The sequence below is a fragment of the Blennius ocellaris genome (assembly GCF_963422515.1).
Source record: "Blennius ocellaris genome assembly, chromosome: 20".
NCBI classification, from domain to species: domain Eukaryota; kingdom Metazoa; phylum Chordata; class Actinopteri; order Blenniiformes; family Blenniidae; genus Blennius; species Blennius ocellaris.
The window spans coordinates 19,047,053-19,069,214 of record NC_137669.1 but is presented as its reverse complement, the minus strand read 5'-3'; the positions used below and the strand labels follow the sequence as shown (position 1 = coordinate 19,069,214).

The 22,162-nt window shown below is 40.8% G+C and overlaps 1 protein-coding gene across 5 annotated transcripts in view; it reads right to left on the bottom strand.

Moving 5' to 3' along the window:
* The window catches only part of LOC308144888 (voltage-dependent calcium channel gamma-6 subunit-like), a 28,427-nt gene extending 18,740 nt beyond the window's left edge, over positions 1–9,687 (bottom strand). For 2 of the 5 annotated variants that reach the window (XM_080516149.1, XM_080516146.1), the window contains exons 1-5: positions 9,618–9,687; positions 5,353–6,032; positions 4,898–5,008; positions 4,466–4,574; positions 1,905–1,979 (exon numbers count right to left, since the gene is read on the bottom strand). In XM_080516149.1, the coding sequence (XP_080372275.1) occupies positions 1,905–1,979; positions 4,466–4,574; positions 4,898–5,008; positions 5,353–5,559 (502 nt within the window). In that variant the 5' untranslated portion in view covers positions 5,560–6,032; positions 9,618–9,687. Of the gene's footprint in view, positions 1–1,904; positions 1,980–4,465; positions 4,575–4,897; positions 5,009–5,352; positions 6,033–9,195; positions 9,311–9,617 lie in introns of those variants that run through there. The other 3 variants (XM_080516147.1, XM_080516150.1, XM_080516148.1) reach the window with 3 other exon arrangements.
* Positions 9,688–22,162: the final 12,475 nt, after the last annotated feature.

Sequence of the window (22,162 nt, the reverse complement as noted above, 5' to 3'; positions counted from 1 at the left end):
AACTGAACCTTTGAATGTGGTAAGTGGATTTGATCATTTTAAAAGAATTATTTGAATGTTGAATGTGCAAATCTGTGAAATTTGTTATTTTCCATTATTTTCCATTATTCTTGCAGGCCTCGATCAGAGGTGTCAAACACATTTTCGTTCAGCAGCCGCTAACAATTTAATCTGGAGTCGACCTAAAGGTTTTGTTGTTGTGGTGCAGATTATATGTGGTGAAAATTGTTATATTTTTCACAAAAACCAAGCAATTACTATAGAAAATGAATGCTATCTCAACATAAAGCCAATTTAAATTAATCTTTTTGATGCAAAATACAGTGAAATGTCCCAAAAAAAACTCCTGTTTATACAAACTCACCCTGACTGCATGGATTTGAAGCTAATGTTAGTAAGCTGTTTTCCCTGGCAGCATCACCATTATCGCAGCTCAGGTCTCAGTGGTCATTTGAGTCCATTACTCTTAAGAAATGTATTTAAAAAAATCTATTTTCTTGATTGGAACTTCTTGTGAGATGTTCCCTGTTATTCTACCTTCTCACTACAACATTGTCGTGTAAAACCTCAAAGCAAATATGGAATGATGCACTTTCTACATGATTTTACACAATTTCCATGGTTATATTAATGATTTTCTAAGCCTGAAATGAAACGTGTGTTTAACACACATTCAGTATTTTTCTCCAAATTTGTATTAATTTATTCTTTTTGATTAAAATGAGAGAGGGACCACATCTTGAGCCTTTTTGTGTATTCCTGCAAACTAATCTGAATCAAACTGTCTCCTACATTTATGAGTTCAAACAAACGCAAAGGAAAACCCTTATTGTGAAAGAGATGAGTCGCTCAGGTTCAACTCTGTGGTAGAGTTTCTTTTAGCCATGAGGTGTTCAACTTTTCCTTCTGGCAACTTGAAGTCTATACATGTTCTGCAAAAAATTAGGATTTCGTTCTTTCTCTCAAAGCTGCAACAAAAATATGGTCTGGGTCTATTTTCGGAGCTTTTTCTCAACACATCATTGAAATGACTTTTTTTTCCTACGTGGTGTTTGACGTGATTGGTCAGAAGAAATTTGAAGAGGACATAGTTAATGTAGAAAAGTGAATATGTCGTATACGTTTACCATTTTTTTTCCCAATGTCCTTCCAGAATGAACAATATCGTGGATATTTTTGTTGGTTAAAAAGTTTTTTTTTGAAGAGAAATCAATAGAATTGTCCAGTTGAGTTTAAGGCTACCTTCAGGGGGAAGCTTAAAAAAAACAAAAAAAAAAAACTACAATCTCTTCGTCATGAATACACAGCTGCTGTTTTGTGCATTTTTCAGCCTTTTGCTTATGATCTATGAACACAAGAACACCAGATGCCTTTTAACTTGTCCTGGTAAGTGGTTTTATTCCAACGCCGTGGAGACATAGAAGCTCAGCGGTACCTCTAAACATGTTATTTTATACGCTCATGACTATACTTATTAAATCACTACATTGAGGCTTATAGGCGTGACAGTGATGTGGCATCAGCAAACAAAGATTTTAATGTACGTCTGTCTTTCTTCATTCAGCGTATGGCACTGTGTGATCTTAATACATTATGAAGCTGCCAGGGAAATGAGAGGTTAGACGGCAGCTCGGAGACACTTGAACGCAGCGTGGGCGGAATACATTTCAAACACTCGCAGTGCAGACAATGGCCAACCTGAAAGAGTGCAGCGAGGAGGTGAAGGCAGGGAGAGAAATGGAGGGACGGAGAAACGGAGGGGTGAGTCGCAGGAGAGGAGGCGACAAGATAGCGTGTGGAAGGAGCAAAGAGGGCACGGGGGGGGGGGGGAGATGGGGAGATGAGATGTGGGCAGAGAAGGTGGAACATAAACTGAGTGAGGCCGAAAGAGCTGCGTGACTCACTCTTCTGCGTTGTCTTCTGAAATATCACAGCGTTTTCTCCCGTGGTGAAAAACTTGAAGGAGGTGCAGTTTGATTCTGCAAGAAGAGAAACGGCGTCGGTAAGCACTGGGGCTAACCCCCCGGGTCAACAAAGCCCTGAAGGTTTCGTAAATCCCTCGACTAAACCTTTTCCCCATTTGCCATTGCTTCACCCTCGTCAGGTGGACTGGTCTTGCCGGTCGTTGGCAGTGCTGGAAATAGCACACCACGACTTTTGAGAGCAGAGCTGGTAAATGGTTGTGAAATTTCGGCCCCGTTTTCACCTTTCAATTGAAATCCGATGGGTTTTGTGTTTCAGATTCAGAAATTACATGACGATTTGCAGACAAGGTCTGTTTACACAGGAATGGCAGAAACAATGTAGTTAGCATGCTGGGCCACTAGTGGGCACTGTTTTGTTTTAGAAGTGAAACCACACACATGCGTCCAGAGAACAACACGCAATAAACATTAACAATGTGAGTACACGGACATTCGTATGGACAGACGATCAAGTTGGATTATTATTATGGTGACTCTCAACTATACAACTGCCAAGTCTCAGGAGAATGTGAACTGGGAGCCATTTTCTTACTACTGAGCATGTGCAGAAGAAACATTTACTATGGTATCGGTGCGCATGAGCAGTAGCAGCATTTCATATACAAGACCACAGCTTTACAAGGTTTCACTCTTGGTTGGAATCTAACAAACGTTTTTGTAATCTAACCTCACATTTCTATGTGCAGTACAGTCTGTCAACCTTGTTGCACCGGTGTTGTGTCGATCAGTTGGTTGTAATTCTGCTGCATTTTGACTGGTTGGGGGGTAGCTGTGGGTCGTAGCTGTCTGAGATGGGCGAAATGTCAGTGTGTTGGCCAAAGTAACGATTATTTTCTCACTAAATGAAGAGAGCTTCATTCATTGTGAACCAACTGAGCTCTCATGATAGCATGAAATATGTATTGCTGCGAGTAAATATTCCAAACAGTCTTTGATCACAGTACATGTGGTGCATTAGCTGCCTTGAACTTCTCGTCATTCGTTCATTTGTGAAGTTCTTTCAAGACTCCACTTTTTACCAAGTTCATTTAATTGTGTACACATTTTCAGTACACGTTTTCAGTACATTGGCTTGCACAGCAATGGTTATTTATTGCTGCCAATTATTACAGCAGCAGGAGGATGAACGGCCTTTCTCCTTTCACAATCTCTTTTCATTGTTCTGGGTGTTTCAAATTGCTTATGCTGTGCAGCCTATAATTGGACATTTGTCTATAAAATGAGCTCCACAGTGAGATGCTATGAACTCGATGCCTTCTGTGTTAGAATCGTTAGGTCAGGACCTCCGTATATTCACAAACAGGTTGTCTTGCGGGAGCTGCGGACGTCTTATTTAAATTCAAGAAGCCACATCCCTTTCCCTCTTTCCATGCATCCCTGTATGCCTTAGTTTCAATTATTCTCCATCAAGCATAATCATCCGTGACTGTCAATGACAAGCTGAAGGTGACTATCCAACGCTTCCTGCACAATTTGTACTTTCCAGTCCCGATGATGTGTGCTCCACCAATTAGAGTCTGGCCATCAAACGGATTGTGACACCTCAATCTGTTTCCTCGCACACTTATGAGCACAAGTGAGCGAAACACGTACACACATCAGTCTTAATTAGTGTGATCAAAGCTACGTCTTCAAAGTGCTCTGCTCGGGTTTTTTTCCGTTTTTTTTTTCCCCATCTCCCCAACAGCAGCGATCAGTGTTACTGTGAACTGTTACCACAGCCCTCAAAATCCCGATGGACAACATTCAAATCCCTTCAACAAATAAGGGGCTTCTGCAGCCGGCGAGGCAGCCAGGCTCACAACGATTGGACTCTTTCCTTTGGCTGAACACAGAACATGTGCACTATTTAATCCGACAAGGGAAACATGCCTCATCTTGTTCAAAAGAAAACTCTTGCAACCAGCATGCCACTTTTCGATACTGCGCGAAATGGTATGATCGTCAACTGGTTATGAATACGTGAAGTGTGTCAGTTTGCATCTTATCATCACAGCAACGTTGAGGAAAAAAAAACTATGTGGACAAAGATTTAATCTTTAAAATTCTGAACGCAGATTCTACTCAAATTGCAACCCAAATATATTCAACAATAGTTTTGATTTTATGCTAATGTGGCGCTACTTCACTGAGAATCCCATGCACATGTAACGTTCTCCATGCATCTCTTCACTCGACCCAAAAAACAAAATCTAGATGACTTCATTCCGACTGAAGAACAATGACTCATCGTGTCAACTAGGCTGTTTTCCTGCCAGCAACACAGTGAGCCAAGCATCAATTGTCTGGCCAGAAAAGTCAAGTAGTCCAATCACTCACTTTATGTCAATTCAAGCTGAGCCGTGCGACGGGCTCGACAGGTTGACAAATGTCCAGTCGGCCAGTTGTTCTGTCTATCATCTGCTCAAACAGACCCAGTCAGCCGTCGCGGAATAGTTCGACACACATCCACTCAGACAGGCGGCAACTCGCGGAGTCACCTCCGGGCAGTTCAGCGGGTCCGCAGCTCTCTCTCTCCGGGTCAATGTCGGACACCCACAGCGTCTTGGTGCAGCCCTTCCACAGACCATAGTGAGCCGTCAGACATGTCTGCAAAATCAAGATTACGGGGGGAAAAAATAAATAGATAAAATTTAAAAAAATACTGTTTAGATTTCAAACCTGACAACAAAGACAATCCTGGCTTGAGTCTGCAGGCTTTTTTTTTATGTGGACGTTTCATACGCTCCCTGACGTAACCTGGTGGCTGACGAGCAGCACTTTACGTTTGACCCCAGGCAGCCCTATTTCTTACATAACGCATGTAAGAAAAATAAACAATTCTGTTGTGAGTGTGGAGATTCCCCAAAGCCTTCTTATTACTATATAGGAAGTCCTTCGAGTCAAAAATAGAAGTTGTTTTATTATTTTACCTGATTGTTGTAGAAATTCTTAGCTGGCGCGAGCTCCACCCAGAACTCTGTACCAATTCCCAGCACCGTGAGGACGACGCCCACTATGGCCACAAAGAACGCCAATTTAATCTGGTGGAAAAAAACACGAATACGTTATTCAATCAAATATATTTCTCACCATCGGTGCTGACTTTACATTGATAGCAGTCCTGTGAACAATCTTAAATGTTTTAAAATCGAAGTTTTGGACCGGTTTTGGCATTTTTTTCCTAATTTCTTGTCTCCATCTTGCTCACCCATTGAACTTGCGCCAACTCAAAACATTTGGATCACAGCCCCGTAATGGAGCAGCTGATATACGCCACCATTACTCTCAATAACGTTTACAAGTAACTAATTAATGTAATCGGTGTAAAACAAATTCAGAAACTTGCGTATTGATATATCCTCGGAGGGATTCTGCACACACGAACCTTTCCTTCCTGGGCTTCACTCATGACGTGTCCCGTCGACGTCGTCCTGCGGCGCTTGTTCCCGCCGAACGTGCTGCGCCCGGTCATGAGGTTGGAGAGGCCCCCCGCTCCCTGGCCCGCCCCCGGTGCGGCTGCCGCGCTCATTCCTGGAGCCCCCGGGCCCACCGTGCGGCCCTCCTCATCAGTCACAAAAAAGGTAGACCACATTTTGTACAGAACAGGGGGGAAAAAAAACAACCAAGGCAGCCAAGAAGGGGTAAGGCTCGGTGGTCAAACTGGTTTTGAGTTCAACTATATTTCAGCAGAAACAATAAAAAAAAGAAAGAGGGAAATTCAGTTTTGTATTGTCAGTTTGTGCCCGAATGGGGAACAATGAAACGCAACATGAGACCAAACAAACATGTTAGAAGATTAAAAACAAAAGAAGAAAATAGTAAACCCACCAAAGTCTTCTTTGTGAAGAGAAAGTAAAATACAGTCTTTGAAAAGCTTTAGCAGGACAAGATGGGAATCAGTCTTCTCTTGAGAAAGAGCTTGTGAAAGTACGGCGTCTTGGATGACTGATGCCAAACCGCTGAATGAGGCATCATGAAAAAAGAATGACAATATGAAGGATGGAGAGAGAAGGGTATCCACTTAGCGTGAGCAGAGGTGGAGGCGAGGAGTGAGTGAAGTAACTTCTGGAGAAGAGAGAAAACATAGGAAGCGAGAGAGCAGAATTAGTATTCTGTCATAATGTTGGAGAAAAAGAGGCTTATCCTCCATTTTATATATATGGAAGTTGTCTTCAGAGGAGTCGCTCATCTTTTCAATGCTTTTCATCAATACACGTTTATTTCAAATAGAAATTTAAGCAGGCATGAGTTGTTCTTAACATCTGTGGGTGTATTAAATGACATGTTCTTATTAAATGTGTATTAAATGACCATTTTTAGTTGTCCACATTTAATAAAAAGTTTCCTTTGTAGCTTTTACACATTAAACATGTTATTTAATGTGGACAACTAAAAATGGTCATTTAATACACATTTAATAACAGTTTCATATGTAGCTTTTACACATTAAACATGTTTTCAAATTCTCGCCACTCAACACTGAAACTCGGTAGACAAACCATCTCTAGAAATCTGATAACATTATTATAACTGTGGTTCAAACAAAGATGGACTGTATTTAATGTGTTTGCAGCTTTTATCAATAGAAAAACTGCTGAGAACTTCGCAAAATAAATAATTATCGGCGCTCTGCTCTTTCATCAAGGGATCTGAAAGTGCTTAGCGTAGCAGCATCACAATCAATTATCTATTTTGAGAAGTTATGTGACGGCAAGCACATACAGAAAACAGTCAGCATAGTGAAATCATAACCGGCCGTCTATTCTGAGACGCTTTGAGAAACAAAACAAAACACAACACCCGTCGTATTCAAGCCAGAACCAATTATCTATTCTGAGAGAGAGAGTGTGACGGAGGAGTGGCACACATGGGCGTGAAGCGGATCTCAGAGACCTTTGTGTCTGAGGGCCGGGCGAAGCAGCTGTCCCGTCGCCTTTACACACGGTGACACCACAGACAATCCCACCTCGTGTTAGGAAAAATGAAACACTTCCCCCCCTCTAGACGACACAGAACTTTACTTTCCCATCATGACAACATGACAAGTTTGAGATGATGACGTGAAACAACACAAAATAAATAGATAGATAGATAGATAATTACTTTATTCATCCCCGAAGGGAAATTGTTTTGTTGCAGCAATCTGGTACATATGAATATTATAAAATACAATAGAATAGTAATAAAAGTAAAAAATAAAAATATCTGGGTATAACACATAAAGTAAAGCACAGTAACGGAACATGGGCACTTAGAAATAAGCACGAGATAAAAGCAAGAAAAATAAATAGATCGTAAGGTGCAGTGGCAGAGCCATTAGAAGTAGGCATTATATAATAACAATAATACAGATAATAACAGTGTGAAATAGTGTATAGTACTCGTGTATAGTACTACTAATAGTGGTAGCAATAATATAACAATAACAATATGGTAGCAAATCGTACATGAAGTATGAAATGTTAAGGCTATGTCCACAGTGACTGAGTAACTGTTGTAAAGTTATTGACTGAGGGACTCTTCTCACACTTTTATGTTTTATCTATTTTTTTTTACAGTTAATGCACTTTGTTGGCAGAAAATTAATACATCATGTATTATATCACACTTTTATTAAAGTGATACTTTCTACCTAACTGTAATATCTCTTAAATATACATCTTAACTGTTCCATTACACATATTTTTAATGATCACACTTCTGCATTTTTTAAATGATGCATTACAGTTTTAACTCTGACATTAGGCATCGAAGACACTTTTAACTGAAATACATTTTTCAAACCGATGCTTCACAAGGCCTTAAAATACCATTGAAACAGGACAATTCAAGATCCTGGCTTATATCAAATAGAATGAAATGGATAACAAATATTTTCTGTTTCATGAGTCATTGATATCTTTGAGGTTTTTCACATTAGCATTAAATTAAATTCAATACTTTTTCTCTCACTTTGTAGAAATATCAGGTTTTGAACATTTGCAGTTACTCGGTAATCTTTCGAGTCGAGTGAAGATTAAATGAACGAAAAAAAATTCCATCTGACAGATGAATTTCCTCTTTGGTGCCAAGTTGCATCAGGTAAAGAGCGATCACATGCCGGTTTATACATGCTGATTACCTTAAAACAGCTTTTTCTGTATGTATTTACCAGCCCGAGTAACTAATGTCAGTTTTGTTTGAGACAGTTGTTAAAATACAGTAATGAAGAAGCATCTCACCCTGTCGATGTATTGAAATGTCCAAAGCTAAGAAACTGAATCCATGTGAGTTCCATCACCTTGCATCTCCTCGTACCATTTACACGAGATATAGTTTCTATTTGTCTGTTAATCCACTAAACCAAACATTTGCAATTATGTGCATTATTTTCACACAAAGAATGAATTAGTATCGCAACAATATTATATATTTTGATCCAATGCAGCCCAAACATATCTTTGTTAAAAGCACTTTAGCAGGGATGCAACATAGAATGTAATACGGTATAACAAAAACACTGATTTGAATAGCTGCAGTAGTGTTTGCACATTATAGTCAGATTTATTGTAGTATAGTTTATATTATTGGCTAATTTACTCATCTTAAAAAGAAAATCAACTGCCGTTTAGTCTGTGTGTGCGTCATATGATAAGGTGTAATAATGCAGTTGTAGTGATAGTAGAAGTAGTAGCAGTAGATTTTATTTTTGTCAGCTAATCCAATTACATCCTCAGAAGTCACTTTGCTGTTGTGTGCATCATTTGATAAGGTAAAATAGTGCAGGAGTGTCAATAATGTTACTTGCCCTCATCTCGGCAAATCTTTCACAGAAACATTTTTTCAGAGTTGACATAATAATAGTAATAGACAAATTATGTCATTTCAGTTTTTCATAAAATAGTCTGCTGTAAACATCTCTTGCTGAAAAGGCACTTCTACAATTTTATATATTATATAATGAAGGATAAATATGCAGCTTTTGACAGTTGAACTACAGTAGTAACATACCCGTTTACTGTTTGTTACATAGTGCATGCCGTTGCTGACACTGCAGTTGGTACTATCTCCAGCATTACTTTGTTAAAAGTAACGTGCACTTTTCAAAAAGGCATTTGTCGAAATGGTTTTTTATTAGCTCACAGAAAATGGCTTTATCACCTGTTAAAACGGCTCTAGAGACGGATAATTAGCTGGAAAGTGTCTGTTAGCAAACACAAATAGTCATTTCTTACTCATCTGCACTGACCTCGGCTCTCCTTATAAGGAATCCAGTTGGACAGGGTAGAAAAGCAGCTCTGAAGCTGAAGGAAGAAACTCATTACTGCAGCTGTGGCCAGTGACCATTTAACAAGTTCACTCTCAACAAATCCCGACTGCTGCCTCCAAAAATAAGCCCACATGGAATCAGCGCTGAGTTCCTGTGTTGGATCACACGAACGGCAAACTTGATTCCAGAAACACAAGCACAGGCAACATTTGAAAAAGTTCAGCACCCCCAACCCCCCCCACACTCCCACCTCCCACCCCCAAACCCCAACCAGTCCAACGGCCAACAATTAGACACGTTCCGTTTTATTTCTCACTCGTTAACACGGGCTGCTCGCATGCTCCGCAGCGCTCGCCGCCACTTCACAAACATCACAACAATGACACGAACGAGTTGCTGACCTGGTTTTTGTGTGTGTTGCTCTGCCCGGAGTGACGGAGGGCGAGGTGAGGCTAGGAGAGGGAGCGACGGAGGGGAAAGTGAGCGGGTGAGGGAGAGGGGGGGGGGGGGGGGTGAGAGGGGGTGGGGGGGTGGAGGTCAAAGTGGCTCAAGTGTTGAATCCATGAGCAGATAGGGGGGGGTTAAAGCACATGCATGTGCTTGGAGGTGAAATGGAGCATCAGCTAAATGCCCAAACATGTGTGTGTGTGTGTGCGTGTATGTGGTATATGTGTGCGTGCATATGCATATCGTGTGTGTGGTGTGTGGTGTGTGTGTGAGATGCAGTGACAGTTTAGCTTCAGTAAGGGAATCTGTTTGTTTACACTAACATAGCAGGTTGTGCCGGATGAGTTTCTCAGCTTTATAACACGGTTGTGTGAAAATGTGCTCCCACGCGTACACTTGCCCCTATCTTCTTCGCCGAGCGTGCGTGTGCGCGTTCGTGCGCGTGCATGTGCCTTCCTCCATCTATTTTTGCCCCCCACCTGTTAATGACATTAAAGCTGACCCCGGGGGGGGGGGGGGGAAGAGCTGCAGCGGGGGGCTTGTGTCAGCTCCACCCTGGCTGCGAGGCTCCTGTCTGCGGCCGCCGCTACGATCTGGCTGATTGGAGGAGGAATCGTAGATTCAACACCTCGAAGACGAGCGGCGCAGGCGGTTGGCTCTCCGGGAGCACATGTGGTCAGATGTTGGACCCATGAGATCAATTCCACCAGACAGTGAGAACTTGATAGCCTGCAGCCTGTTGGCACAGGCAAAGATAGTTTATAAGCCATTTAGATTTGTCATTCATCCTTACCACTAGGAAAGATTATAAACGGTGAAGATCAATTCATACGAGGGTGCTGGTAAATTCATCTTTTGTCGAGAGATGGAAAACATGACATTTTTGAAAACATTCGTGTGTGTGTGTGTGTGTGTGTGTGTGTGTGTGTGTGTGTGTGTGTGTGTGTGTGTGTGTGTGTGTGTGTGTGTGTGTGTGTGTGTGTGTGTGTGTGTGTGTGTGTGTGTGTGTGTGTGTGTGTGTGTGTGTGTGTGCTTTCATCAGAAAAACATCCAACAGCACCTACTAGTGGCCCAACATGAAAACCGCATAATTTTTCAGTGTTTCTGAAATGTTTTTCTTTGGACAATGGACATCGTTTTTGAAACGTCGTGGATATGGGGTCTCAGTCGTGTGCTTGTGCGGGTAGATTGCGTGTGCATTATTTTGGCCTGATGAGTATTAAACTGTTCAAATAATGGCTTTGAGTGCATTCGGCATTTTCATACAAGAACAATCGGCTGGAAGCCGGTTCGCGTTCATGACTGGGTGATGAAATGCGAGACCATGGAGTCTCACAGAAAATTTGAACACGGGAAAAAGAAAAACAAAAAAAAAATCACAAATGGGGAAATAATTTGGGGGAAATGAAAGGCCTCTTGCCACAACAACAGCAGTTTCTCTCTTGATGGCCAAAGTTAATCACCAACAACACAAAGGCTTTCAGACGTTGTAAATCACATTGCAGGGTGTACATTAATCTTTGAGCATAAACTTCTTCCAGTGTTATGTGTGATCTGGAAAATATTCTATATCCATATTCTATATCTACAAAGGCAAACCTGCCGAGGAAGTGTATTGTACGTCTGTCCGATGTCATCCTCAGTGTATCTCGCTACTAGATCATCTTTCACAAGTGTTTACGTGCCATAAAATCTGTGCCCTTTTAAAACACAAGCCTCCTCGTAGACCAACACATAGGGCCTGACCCTATGTGTTGTTTTCAGAGGCCAAACCCAGACGCTTTCCCATCGACGGCCATAGACACGATAAACATAGATTGAACAAACACAAAAAAACTAATATGTGAGAAAGCCTCCATATGACCAAGCGGCCCCCTTAAACTAATGCTTTGTCACCCTCTAAATCACCGGCTTTGCAGGCTGTTAAAAGTATTTACTGAATCCATTTTCCAGCCGTCTAATCACAGGGTCAGTAAGTGCCTGGTGCTGCTGCTGCCTGGAAAAACACAGGGAGACAAAACACTGCAGTCAGATGTGCTTCGCATTGTGATAAACGGCGTGTTCGCTAGCAAGAAGGTCAGACGGACGGAGACACACAAACTATGGAGAACATGAGGCAGAGGGAGAAGAAGACCGATGTGAGGGAGAGTGAGAACTGGAAAGACAAATGATTGGCTGAAGCATGATGTGAGACGCTTACTTCACAATAACTTGCACAGCACCGTGGTTATGATATGATTACAGTTGTTTGTTTAAACCAATAATTGTCTCTGTTCTGTGAACTCCTGGTTTAGTGTCACCCAATGCTGTCGTCTCTCTCTGTTCTACTCACCAGGGGTCTCATTGATAAAACCTTGCGTAAGTTTACTACTAGAAATGAATGCGTGCCCAAAAACTGAAAATGGCATGCGCCCCAAAAAATTTGGATCAATAAAACCGTATGTACGGACATCTGCACGCACTTTCCTTTTATAGATCACAATCCACCTGGAAGGTTGACAGTTCATTTCCCGCTCTCAACACACACACTTCCTACCATGAATGGTCAATGCAAAGTGCGTCGTCCATATTTTTGCATCTCAATCAGCCTGTTGATCGCCGGCAGTTGACGCTAAATCCAGCTTTTATCAGGATTTACAGTCATAACGAAGAAATATACTAAACTGCATCGCGTATGTATAATAAAATAAGGGATATAAAATCTATAATCTCTTTATTTTACATTGGTAAATCATCTCAATTGCAGTTCTTTTTTTACATGAGACTTTCCCAGAGACTCACTTTGGTTCTTACCATGTTGATACAGTTTAGTATATTTGTACATTATCGCTGTAAATCCTAATAAAAGCAGCTGGAACAGAACTGACGTCCCCAGCGACTGGAGACAGTCAGTCAGCGTGTTCCCCCGACACTGCAGCTTTACGCACGACTGGCACCGCGCTATTTATGTGTTTATTCAGTAGTAATGGTTCATTAAAGAAACACATCTTTACCACGGCAGCTTGGCTGTTTATGATTACGTGGCTCAGTAAGTCTGATATCTGAAGATAGAAAATGTATGAGATGAACCTCGCTTCAATTCTCCAGTTGTTTGTGTATTATTAATGCTCCATATACATCTACAACAGGCTCTCAGGTATGGAATCACAGGAGTGTCAAAATTAAAAGGTAATAAATGTGGAAATATAAAGAGAATCAATAATACAAAAAATATACAAAGGTAGACATATTCTTTTTCTAACTTGTCTGTGCTTATTCCATTTTGGCAACGCTTCTCCTGTTTTGTCTTTGTCTTTTCTATTTGCTTTTTGTCGTCGCATTTACTGGACGAGTCAAGCCGTCTGGAAAAGACAAAAGCAATACAATGCAAATCAGCGAGGGCTGTGGGCGGGGCTTTCTGTTCAGGGTGACAAGTCCATACCTGATCATTTATTGACTCCACTTCATAGATTAAAGAACTTTTCCAATACTGCAGCTAAGTTTTGGGTGCAAGATATCATTGATCGTCTTGAGGGGTCTGCAGTAAAGTGGGGACCGACACAATCATAGACGTCATGGTTGATCAGTGCAAATTATTTATGATGTCGCTGCAATAAAAACAAAAAATGTCCTTCTACTTAGCTATGCCTCCTCTGTAATAAAAACCTTGAAGGACAATTTTCTCTCCATATTACCATTGATTTACCAAGAGAAGGTGACTTCACATCAGACTGCATAGTTCTGCCAGAAGTTTGGGGGTTTTATACAAGGACAATTGGATGCGAAGCATTCAGGGAACAGAGAGTATTACTTATTCATTTTCTACTCCCTGTTCACCCAACCAATTATTCCGTATGTGCCTACAACCTCCTGGCTTCCTCCCTTCTTCTCACCATATTAGTTTTCATTAAATTTACATGCTAAGATGTATGCAGTGACATCAGAGGCCGATCTTTTTTTGGAGGGGTTACCACAGGGGGGGTACCAAGAGTAAAACCTGCACTGGTCGCCCAAAAGCCATCTGAACTCGGGGCTGCCACTGACATCCCTTTTATATTTGAATAAACTCTGTTAACTCTTCAGGTTGTGTTTTTGTTTCTTCTTCTCGCTTTTGTTGGCCAAGCTTCAATTCCTCATTGTCTTGGCTGCATGTGATTTTCCACTATAAGCATTATATAAAGTTGGACACGTCCCCTTGGGTCCATTGTTCTCTTCAACATCTGCTTCTTCGGCGCAGTTTAGTGAGCAATTCAGCAAAACATTGAGTAGCTTAAGCGGTACAAGAACACGAAGAACAATACTATTTTAGCATTCTCATTTATCAAAAGTAGGAAATATACAGAAATATTGTCAAAGTGAAAGTGGGACATAATCTATTTCAAGTGTAGTCCTATCAGAACCTCTGAGCAACTTCAAGAGCAACTTCCCTCAATATCTGAGTCCTGTAAACCAGAGATGACAGGGGAGTCTTGTGGGGTCTCCATATGGTCACTCTGCTCCCCCGAGTCCTGCAACTGTCCCTGAAATGTCAGAATTCCCTCTAAATGCGTTTGTAATGGTGAGCCCCGGCCATAAGAGGGCACCACCCGGCAGAGAGGCAGGCGGGGAGGCATGAGGGTGTGAAAAGCAAAGCTGCCGTGATCCTTTTGGCATGGAGGGAGAGTTTGAGCCTTGAACCCTGAACTCTTGGGTTGCAGAAAGGTCTGATGAGATTACACCAACACAAAGAAGAAAGAGGATTGATTAGGACGGCCTGCGGTGAAGGACGTCCACGTCCAGGTTCAGGCAGGCTGAAGCGCCGCCAGTTCTGCCACATTGTGCCCGTGACTTCATCTGACCTGTGCAAGTTGTAGTCATTTAGGCGAGGAGAGACGGAGAGAGAGAGAGACAGAGAGAGAGGCCATTTTTTGTTTACTACCTTTCAAACTGCAATTTAAATAAGACAGAGATTTATGAGAGGTGCACGTGGAGCCATAATGACAAAAATCAATTAAAGTTAAAGGCAGTGCATTAAAAAGTTTCCCCCAACCATTCAAGGAAAAGCAATTTGCATGTATCCCGTGGAGTTAAACAACTACGGAGCAGTTTCTGAATGAAAAAGTCTATCCCGTGAATACTCCCAACAAAACAATCATAAGCGCAATGAACAGTCCAGCTAAAGTTCTCACCAATCTGCCAAAGTTATGAGCTCCAACAATAGAACAAACGGAATAATAATGACAGCCGTCGTACACAAATATGAAGGAAGTTTAAACATTTTCGATAAAAGTCACATTTGCAAATCTTTTGTAGGAGAGAAATTACCATCGACATTGATATGACCTAAAGGTTACAGTCTGAAAGTGTCTTGATAATAATGCACCTCAGAGACGCTTTTGTTTTCAGGGTAAACTGACGAGAGTTCCAATTGGATGGTGTGTGTGTGTGTGTGTGTGTGTGTGTGTGTGTGTGTGTGTGTGTGTGTGTGTGTGTGTGTGTGTGTGTGTGTGTGTGTGTGTGTGTGTGTGTGTGTGTGTGTGTGTGTGTGTGTGTGTGTGTGTGTGTGTGTGTGTGTGTGTTCAAAGATCGCTATAAGGGGATTACTATACTCAATAAATCATTGTTTTCTTTTCTTTGAGATAAATATTAAAGTCATGTGAAGTAGTGGTCTCATCATGAAACCTTAATTATTCTCCAAAAACACCAAGAGGTCCCATAAATTGTCTCATTTTTCATTTCAACTCGAGAACTAGACAGGACAGTGAGCAGTATTTTATCAATTTGGTCTTCGAATAACTACATTCTTTCAAATTAACTTATTGAATTTACCAGCACTTTATGACGTTATCATTCTTTCCACAATTCAATATATAATTCTCAATTTTATTATTTTACACCACAGAGAATGTATTTTTGATGTATTTGAATTTGTTTATTTTTTTTATGAATTAACCTAATTATAAACACATTGAGCTCACTGGTTACTTCGGTTAGTTTGGATACACCTGCATTTTGATTTATTCTCCGAACAAGCTCAACTACTTTTCTTTCACCTTATTTTGAATAATTTATTCATGAGTCATAATGTACTGATGAAACAGACGTACAAAAAACTTTTCTGTTCTCATTTTGTTCAATCTCTTTTCACTCTGTGACCTTACTATTCATTTGTTTCCCTCCATCTTCACTCGTTGTCTCATAAATGACAATTGGACATAATCATCTGTCTGCGTCAGCGATGACCTGCTCGTCTCGCTCCATCTCATCATTTGTAAATACAATCCCACTTCCTTCATGATGCGTCACCGTAATTATAGCCGCTCAAAGCTCCGACAATGAGCCTGTAATGTTATGTCGTCCCATTTGTGGCAATAGTAGAAAGTTTTGAATAGTTATTATATGATAAACAGCAATAATTGTAGTTGTGGCAAGAAGAGTTTCAGTTGTAAAAAGTACTAAAAAAAAAAAAAAAAAGTACTCCAGTGCGAGTTGTAATGACTTGTCCAATTCACTCATGGAGGAAGATGCTCTATAACGAAAATGGACAGCTTTGATTATTGTGAGGGCCCCAAAGGTTTCACAAAAATGTGCTGGTTCAATGAAAATGACTGCTGGACAGCGTTTTCAGGTGAAAATAGAAAACCTGCGTTAGATTCTGGGTGTTACACAACACCGGGTGCGGGGGTCACTATAAATTGCAAATTTTGGGAAAAACGGCTCCCGAGGTGGAACTTTTCGAAAACGCTCAGACTATGTTGGGTTTTTATTTTTTGCAGTGTTATAGAAAAGTTGTGTTTTCCCTCCCATTCCTACAGACACAAGGCATTTTCATCAAGTTGCATTTTATCCTGTTTGTTTCTGTGGAAACAGCATAAAATACAACTTGATGAAAATGCCTTGTCTGTAGAAATGGGAGGGAAAACACAACTTTTCTGTAACACTGCAAAAAATAAAAACCCAACCTTATCTGTTTGGTTGTAAAAATAACAGAAAGTGTTGCCACAGACGTGTCATCCTTTTCAAAAGCAACCAAAGCGCTTTGTTTTTGAAGAAAGTTTTTCCACGGAACAAGCCTGAACACTTTTATTCCAAAAGCTTCTTGTTCAGACACAAACGGCGTCACTCGCTCGTCTGCAAGCCGAACTCACAGAGGCTACATGAGGCTGGCGGTGCGGCTCCTGAGCTGTCACTCTACCGTTTTCAGACGATGAAGTTCTCAAACCCACAGTTTGGACCCGAAATATTCAAATGTATTCATACTTTGATTCCTGTGTGGTTGCCTTTTAATATGGGCTTATCTCGTTGTGAGACCTATTATGTGACTGTCAGTCTCTCGCTCCCTGAAATGCTTTTACCACATGAAGAGCTTTGTTTCATTCTGGCATGAATACATTTGGGAATAAAATAATTTCCTGACATCTATCATTCAACAGCACTATAACGGAGAGAAAAGGGGTGCCGGCGTTTAAAAATAGCACGAATGAGGCAGGCACTTAACACACCTACTGTCTGCTGTGAAATACTTCATGGTGGCGCCTCAGTATAGAAACCTATGTATTTATACAGTATATGTAAGTGACACCTCATACTGAACTTATAGTACGTCCCTGATTTGAATACCTTAGTGTCTTTTCTTACTGCATTACAAACCTCGACCTCTTCATTAGTTATCTACAGCCTTGAGAACAAGGACATGTTACTCATACGTCACTCATTTCACCAGTAATGTGCAAGTCGCTGCTTTTTGATATGAAATGACAAAGTTGCAGCTGCATGGAAGACGTCTCTCCGTCAGTAACGTCGGCATTAAGTTGGAGCCATCCCACCTGATCCAATCCCTTTGAGACGGTTATAAAAAGAAAATGGCACAACTTTGTCTTTCTCAGTTAAGGGCATTATCACTCCAAAGAAGCTTTCTGGACCCCGACTTAAAAGGTTTGCAGCATGTAAAGCCAGCTTTGTTGATGTCGAGTGGGCTTGTTGTGGTTCGGGAGAATCATGTTTGAATCGAGGAAATGCAAGATCATTCAGGTTCAATAGAGAGGAGAAAAAAAATACATGTTTTCCAATGAAAACTAATGACATGAATACATTTTCATAAACTTTTAGCCATAATTCTATGCCTGGGAAAAGTTTGCTTTCACAAGTGTTTACACATAGTCTACTCAGATATAAGCGTATTACCTTCCACACATGGCATAGCTGTTTAACTCAAGAACAAAGCACTGGAATTGCCACAAGTGTATTCAAGCCTTCAATTTGAAGTGATTTCACTTTATTACTGGAACATAAATTCTGAGAAATAATTGAGTACAATAATAATTTATTAGTATTAAATCTTTAAAGGTTTTGTGCAAGAAATGAAATGAAATGGTGAGCAACCAACTGCAACGTCATCTTCATGAATGTGTCTGGAACCACATTTATTTTTATCTATAGAAGAAGATGCAAATAAATCAAAAAGAACTACAACTCACTAAAAAAAGTATTTTTTCTACACTTTTTAAAAAATAGATACTTTGTATATTTGTAGATGCAACAAGAATCTGAAGGTTTAGGTTCATCAAATTTGGATCAAATAAACTCAAAGCACGTTTCTTACTATACAGCCATGAGGGTGTCCGTTTACATGGAGCCACTGAAAACACAACTTTTCTGAAACACTGCTGATGTACGTCTGCACCACGGCATAGTACCTTATGTTCTTACCCTGAATAATTTCAGTGTCTCTAAATCGGGGAAATTAGTCTGTCAAGTATCAATGGGTCAATAGTATAATCTGTTTCCCCTTGTCAGCTTGTCAAATCATCTCCTCCTGTGCTCTGTCTTTTGCATTCATAAGATAGCTCCCAAATGAACCCACAAATAGCCAGTAAGGAGGAGCTTTTTACACTACGCGCTTTCATTTTTAGCATGCATTTCTATAAGTGGAACAAACCATAGTGAGCTTCGGTGTGATGATCTAATCTGCAGGTGACAATAATAACATTTAAGCAGCTGCCTGCTTGGCTGTCTGTCTCTGTGCTGCCATAACCAAAATAACTGGGGTCAGAGCAGGGAAAAGACCTGGATTTAGCTCACCTCAGCGTCAGCAGGTCAGCCTGAAACGGTCTTATGAAATGTGCTTAAGTTCAAGACGTACAACTTTGTGTTTTTAAATCAATTCACACAGTAGATGCGATGATGTGACGCAGATAAATTACAATGCACAAGGCATTCTGCTCACAGATACTCAATCGTTTTTGTTTATTCACATTATGAATTACACTCCTGGGGGTCACATAGTTGTATAGATATTTACTCTATATTACTCTATATTCACTCTCACGCCATCGGGGAGACGTTTAATTCCACAGTTCAAAAAGGTTAGAGGTGTGTGTGTGTGTGTGTGTGTGTGTGTGTGTGTGTGTGTGTGTGTGTGTGTGTGTGTGTGTGTGTGTGTGTGTGTGTGTGTGTGTGTGTGTGTGTGTGTGTGTGTGTGTGTGTGTGTGTGTGTGTGTGTGTGTGTGTGTGTGTGTGTGTGTGTGTGTGTGTGTGTGTGTGTGTGTGTGTGTTCACCCTGCGATGGGCTGGAAGCGCCCTTTTTTACACGTTTTCATGTGAAAACAAAAAAAACTTTTGTTGCGTTTTGGGCGTCTGTTTTTATGACAGCCGGTAACAATGCAAGTTTTTTTTTTTTTTTTTAAAGGGGAACTTTTGGAAAACGCTCCGACTCCGTATCTGTAGAAACAGTGGAAGACACTACTTTTTGAAAATGTGTGTGTAGTTTCATTACAAAAACAACAAACACCACTCACTACTTGAAAGCCGCAGCTTTTTCAGCGTTTCCGTGAAAACTGCCGCCATTTTCAAAACGTTGCAGGATAAACGCAAAACGTTTCTGAAACAAAACCACAAAAATTCTGCATTTTATGAGAAACATTGTAAATAGAGGCTTACTTCTAAAGTAACATATTAGTGTGACCGCCTTCGATTTGGCGAAAACATCCTCGTAATGCTTTTAACACGTTAACGGTTACTGATGTTTCTTTGCGGTCAGAACTTTATTGTGAATCACGATGTTTGAGAAACATTTTGTCCTAATGGTCACTATCGCTCTAAACTCCTGATTATATGAGGAGGATCTCCTTGGTCTTACTTAAAGCAATACGAAAGATAATTCTCAAGCAGGAAACGCGACCAGCATCCACAGTGAAATAAACATTAGCATTGACTTCTAATGTTACGTAAACTGTACTAAACTCTTTTTGCTGTTCATAATTCCGCATTTTCACTTTGCGTTTGACGTCATTGCAGCTTGCCGGCGACACGAACTGAATGCAGATTATTTTCTGTTTGTGAAAGCTGCAGTTTATTTTACACCAGCGTCGAAATCCTTCGCAGGAGAGGAAGCACGCTGAGCTGCTTCAACGCCCACATGCGGCGTCAGAAAATAGAACAGAATTCGATGCAGACACATGGCCCGTTTTAGTTTATTCTCACCTTTTGTTTTCTAGACTCTCTTTACTCTCCCGCTTTTGTTCTTACTACCACTACCACTCTCCACCTACATGTGTATGTGCACAGAGTAGCAGCAGACCGCGAGCTCTCGCTGCGGCTGGACAATATGATCCGGTGGTTTTTTTTTTCTTTGCAGAGCATGCGAGTACACTTTGTCTTGTACCATCTTTCTGTAATTTGTGACAGAAAGGTGGTACAAAAACCTTAATTTATCAATGATAAATATCAGAATGTGGGTTTCTCTTCCGTTCCATCTGTATTCAACCACAAGTGACTTGTTTTTCCGTAATTTTGTCAAGCGTGTGGGATTTTGTTATGTGTGCTTTTATGACTTACTGGTTTTATTACCTATGTAAATTGCTGTAATTGCGCCTTTAGATAGCTGGGATTTTAACATGTCAAGCATCACGCCAACAGAAAGAAACAACAGAAAGGTGATAAATAATCTTAACATCTTCTGCAGCCTGCGTTCAGTGAAAATTAGATGTTAAAGCAACCATATCAACCTACCGAGGCATGGGTTTACATAGGTCCACTTTAAGTTTGAGATAATACAAGTTAAAGCTGAGTTCAGAGTGTAACAGGCCTCATAAGGCATGAAAACACATGAGTGTGTTGAAATCAAACATTTCTAGATGAATATTGGTTTTACTTCTGTTAGGAAAGACATCAAGGTTGGTTTTATAGTTAGTTTCCTGGAAATGAATAGAAGTGAATGTAAAATCCCTGAAAGCACAAAAAGACCATGTGTGTGTGTTCTTGTTCTTGTTCTTTCACTCTAGTGTTGACGTCTCCTTGCAAAGAGACTTATGAGGACATATCATTACGACTTCAAACATCGAGGTCACTGTCGGTAAACTCTTGCAAACTTCAGTTGACAGTGAATCTGTAAGACAATATTGAAAATAAAAGCAAAGTGAGGCTCTCTAGCTTGTCGAGCCACAATACAGGGCCTTATGTCTATTGATGTCATCGTTTGGTCGGAGCAGCTCAGTTATAAACATTGTTTTTGTGTGATTTAATGCCACCTTTAGTAGGTCTGTCAGTCTCCCAATCAGGTATGTGGGTCTCTTCCGGACGGAAACTTCCTTCTCTGTGAATCCCGTGACACGCCGGGTGTATTGTAATCTGGCAGGCGTTGGTTTGATTTGTCTGGGCTGGATCGGGCCTCTTATCTCGGCCTAATCTTCAATTAAAATAAAGACACCAGATACTCAAGTGGCTGGATTTAATTCAACCACCGTGTGACCCGGCTCTGTGAACTTTTGATTCGTGTTACAGAAGAGTTCATAAATCATAGAAAGTGCAAGCTTTATAGCATCATTTCATGAAGATGTTGTCTTTCAAGATCTGTCACTTAAGCACATGTGACGACAACTTAGTTTTGTTGTATTTATGTATGAATTGAATTGTGCTCATAGATCATTGCAGTCACAATTCTCTCACACGTTTTGTGTAAAGGATATTTTACCGGCGTGCGGCAGTGCTGCTAAACTGATCATGTTGTATGACTAACGCTAAGACGGGCTTGTTTGTGTATGCACTAGAGAGAGGGAGCTACTGAGACACACACACACTCTCACCGAGTTAAAATTATCCACCTAAAGCCAATCCTCCTCAAGCTGATCAGTGTGCCGAATGGACTAACCAGCTTGGGGACTTCAAACTTGCATGCAGGTAAGAAAACTATTGTTTCTTTCTCACAAAATCGTCTAAAACGTGGATTTCAGAGAAATCCACATTTCTCTCCAGTGAGCTCCAGTTTGAGGAACCTGAATGACGGTGAAAGCGGCGGCAGATCAACCTGCCAGATTGTGTTTGAGGTCTAACAGACGACGCACGTACTGCTCCTGAATGTTTTTTTTTTGTTGTTTCGAGCATCGGCAGGAAAGCTGTTTTTCCATCGCGTCGGTAACATAAGGAGTGATTCATTTAGTTATGTAATGTCCATGTATGGATTTCCTCATGAGGCCTTTGTTGACCTGCTGCTATAAACTGTTGTTTACGTGCTGGATGTATATTGCGTATGCGCAGCAAAGCC